Source organism: Nanorana parkeri, unplaced genomic scaffold, assembly GCF_000935625.1.
Source record: "Nanorana parkeri isolate BGI_ZX_2015 unplaced genomic scaffold, ASM93562v1 scaffold1450, whole genome shotgun sequence".
NCBI classification, from domain to species: domain Eukaryota; kingdom Metazoa; phylum Chordata; class Amphibia; order Anura; family Dicroglossidae; genus Nanorana; species Nanorana parkeri.
This window is the reverse complement of record NW_017307718.1, coordinates 93,991-96,820: the sequence shown is the minus strand read 5'-3', so window position 1 is coordinate 96,820 and position 2,830 is coordinate 93,991. Positions and strand designations below refer to the sequence as shown.

Genomic DNA, 2,830 nt, shown 5'->3' with positions numbered 1-2,830 from the left:
CCCAATGGATTTCCCGCAGCAATCTGCTGGGAAAGATGGCATTGGGGCCCGGGGTACCTGGCAGGAGATGTGAGGCATATGCCCTAGATGCCCAGCTCTAGGGATGTCCTAGCCTGATGGCAGTTTACATTTTTAGGTGATGGAGTGATTTTAATTCCATAGACTGCTACATCTTTTGTGAAGGCTCCACCTTCCTTCTTGCACTTGAGTACACTGTATAATCACTTCCAGTTGCACCAAGGTTATAATCCTAAAGATTGACAGGTATGAAGAGCTGTCTATGAAAGGAGTAAATGAAAACATTTTTGCCAAATTTTTAGGAAAGAACTCCCGATTTTTCTAATTCCTAGAAAATAATCTAGATACAAAAATGTGTTGGGTGTCCTAAAAAAATAACTAATTTTAATTGTATCTGTGCATATGAATTACAGACCTAACCTATTTTATTTTCTGATTTATAATCCTCCATGTCCTTTTTTATAATGACTTGCTTTCAAAAATTAAATTAGCTATAAAGCCAATAAGACCTTTGTATGATAAAAACTACTGTGTTATATAAGCTTTTATTTCCACAGCCAGATATCCTCACAGCCTATTATTTTCTTCAATTTCTTACTAGACTTTCGGCCTACCACAAGCTAAGGAAGCTGATCAAGCAGAATACATACATTGACCTTCCTGAAGATCCTCAGGGCCATGAATTGTTCTGTTTCAAGCTGCGGAAAGCATTAGACATTGGTGCATATGAAGAGGACACTATAAAGCTCTCTGTGGAGAACTGACCTTGTTCATGCTATAAACTGGACTCTTATAATACATTACAGTTACACATATAGATATGCTTTTATATTGTATTTCTTGTTGGACTCTAATCTCCCATACACATGTAAATGACTAAAAGAAAACCAAAAGATGAGCACATCTTACAAGTGCGTGGCAGACCCCGACACTCAGAACCATGCCCCAGGTTTCTTGCTGGTACCCCAAGTCTTCTATGCTGTAATTGTTTCTGTCATCCCATATATGACAGATATACTTAAAGTATTTGCTGAACTTTGGTGAGTTTTTTTTTAATTTATTCTTACATCTACACTATTAACTTCCTTTTAAACGTTCAGTTCTTTAGACCTATGTTTGGTAGCTCACTTATTGAACTTGAGTAACTGGCTAGTTTAACAAACTACTGGCTTTCTATGTCTAGTGGTACTTCACAATCCATATTTCTGTTTCACTTAATTCAGAGGTTCTTAACTGTTTTACGACTGCACACCCCAATGTATTGCCCATTATGTTCCGTATCACCACCTGTCAGTTACCAGTATGACTTGTCAATTGTCAATAGCTTGGTCTTCCTTTACTAGGAACAGAACAGATTAAATACATTTAATGAGTGTTTTTTGCCATATTTAAATTTATATAACAATGGCAAAAAAACAACAACTTGCTATTACTAGTGATATGTTTGCTGTTGTTTTTGTGCAATCAAAACAGGAAATCAAAGTATGATTACTGGCAATGTTACTTGTATATCATCTGGCACAATGGAGCAGATTTAGTAAAGGCAAATAGGCTGTTCACTTTGCAAGGACATTTTCACTTGGCTTTGTGAATGTGGTAAAAATCCATTTTACAAAGAATACCCAATTAACTGTACGGAAAATAAAACAAATCAATATTTTTGCTTGTATATGATTAGATGATGGAAGTCAGAAGAATTCATTTTAATGAGATCCTAATAGGTTGGACTTGATGGACTAATGTCTTTATTCAACCTCAAATACTATGTAACCTAAGAAAACAATTCCCTTGCAAAGTGAATAGCCTATTTGCCTTTAGTAAATTAACCCCATAAAGGTATTTTTCTACTTTGATTCCTGTTTTGACTCCACTTATAACAAAAAGCAAAACAAAAAAGGGATGACTGACGCGATAATAGATTGGTTAGTTAGCCTTACCACCTCAATCCATATCAATGATGGTGATAGGTAATAATCTAACAAATCAACATTTTTTTAAATTATTTTGAGATCCAGTACTGTACCCCCATCATTTGATTCAGACATCCCCAAGGGGTGCTGGTAACTCCAGCTAAGAACCCCTGACTTAATTGATTAATGCCCACTAATTGACAATGAGGTTATTCATTTTTCAAATGTCATGAAGTTTATTTACTTTAGATTTTAATTAATTTTGGAATTTTTCAGTTTTGTAACAATGTTACATTGATTGCATAATTTCAGTCATGTCAAATTTATGAAATTACGGTTATGATAGTTAAAGACCAATTCCTTATTTTCAGAAAAAAAAAGATTACATTTGTCCTAGGTGTTTGCTAGTATCAGCTTTTTTCTATATGGCTTAATTTGGGATAAATTAGGTATGATAGAATCCCCAATGCTGCAAGGTACTTGAGGGTGTTCTTGTAACTCCCCTGCTTTTCTTGTCTGGGATCCCTATAAGTAAAAGGCCCAGAGCAGTAATGAGTGAATTTTAGTTGAATGAAGCAGGGAAAGGGATAAAAACCGAAGAGAGAAAGGAGTACAAATAGAAAAGAGAAAGGAGAAAGAAGTAAAGACATGGAAGCCAAGAAACAGCCCATTTCTAGTTGTTATGCCACAAGTCCAGAAAATTTTAGTCTAGGCACCAAGAGGGGGCTTGGATCTTATAGGTATTGGCACGGTTAAATGTGTGGAATATGTACAGTAGGGATAGATGAGGGTTTTTTTCAATTTTGATTCTTGTGCTTTGTACTTTTTCAACAAAAATACATGCAACAATAAAGTTTTGCTAGTCGGCAAGTTTGCGGCTCAGATTACACCTATGTGTACTC

General features: G+C 35.5%; 1 protein-coding gene across 1 annotated transcript in view; it reads left to right on the top strand.

Annotated features, from left to right (window-relative positions):
- The window catches only part of LOC108798324 (toll-like receptor 13), an 11,073-nt gene extending 10,241 nt beyond the window's left edge, over positions 1 to 832 (top strand). Inside the window, 1 exon segment of the mRNA XM_018570064.1 lies at positions 620 to 832. Within this exon segment, the coding sequence (XP_018425566.1) occupies positions 620 to 782 (163 nt within the window). The 3' untranslated portion in view covers positions 783 to 832.
- Positions 833 to 2,830: the final 1,998 nt, after the last annotated feature.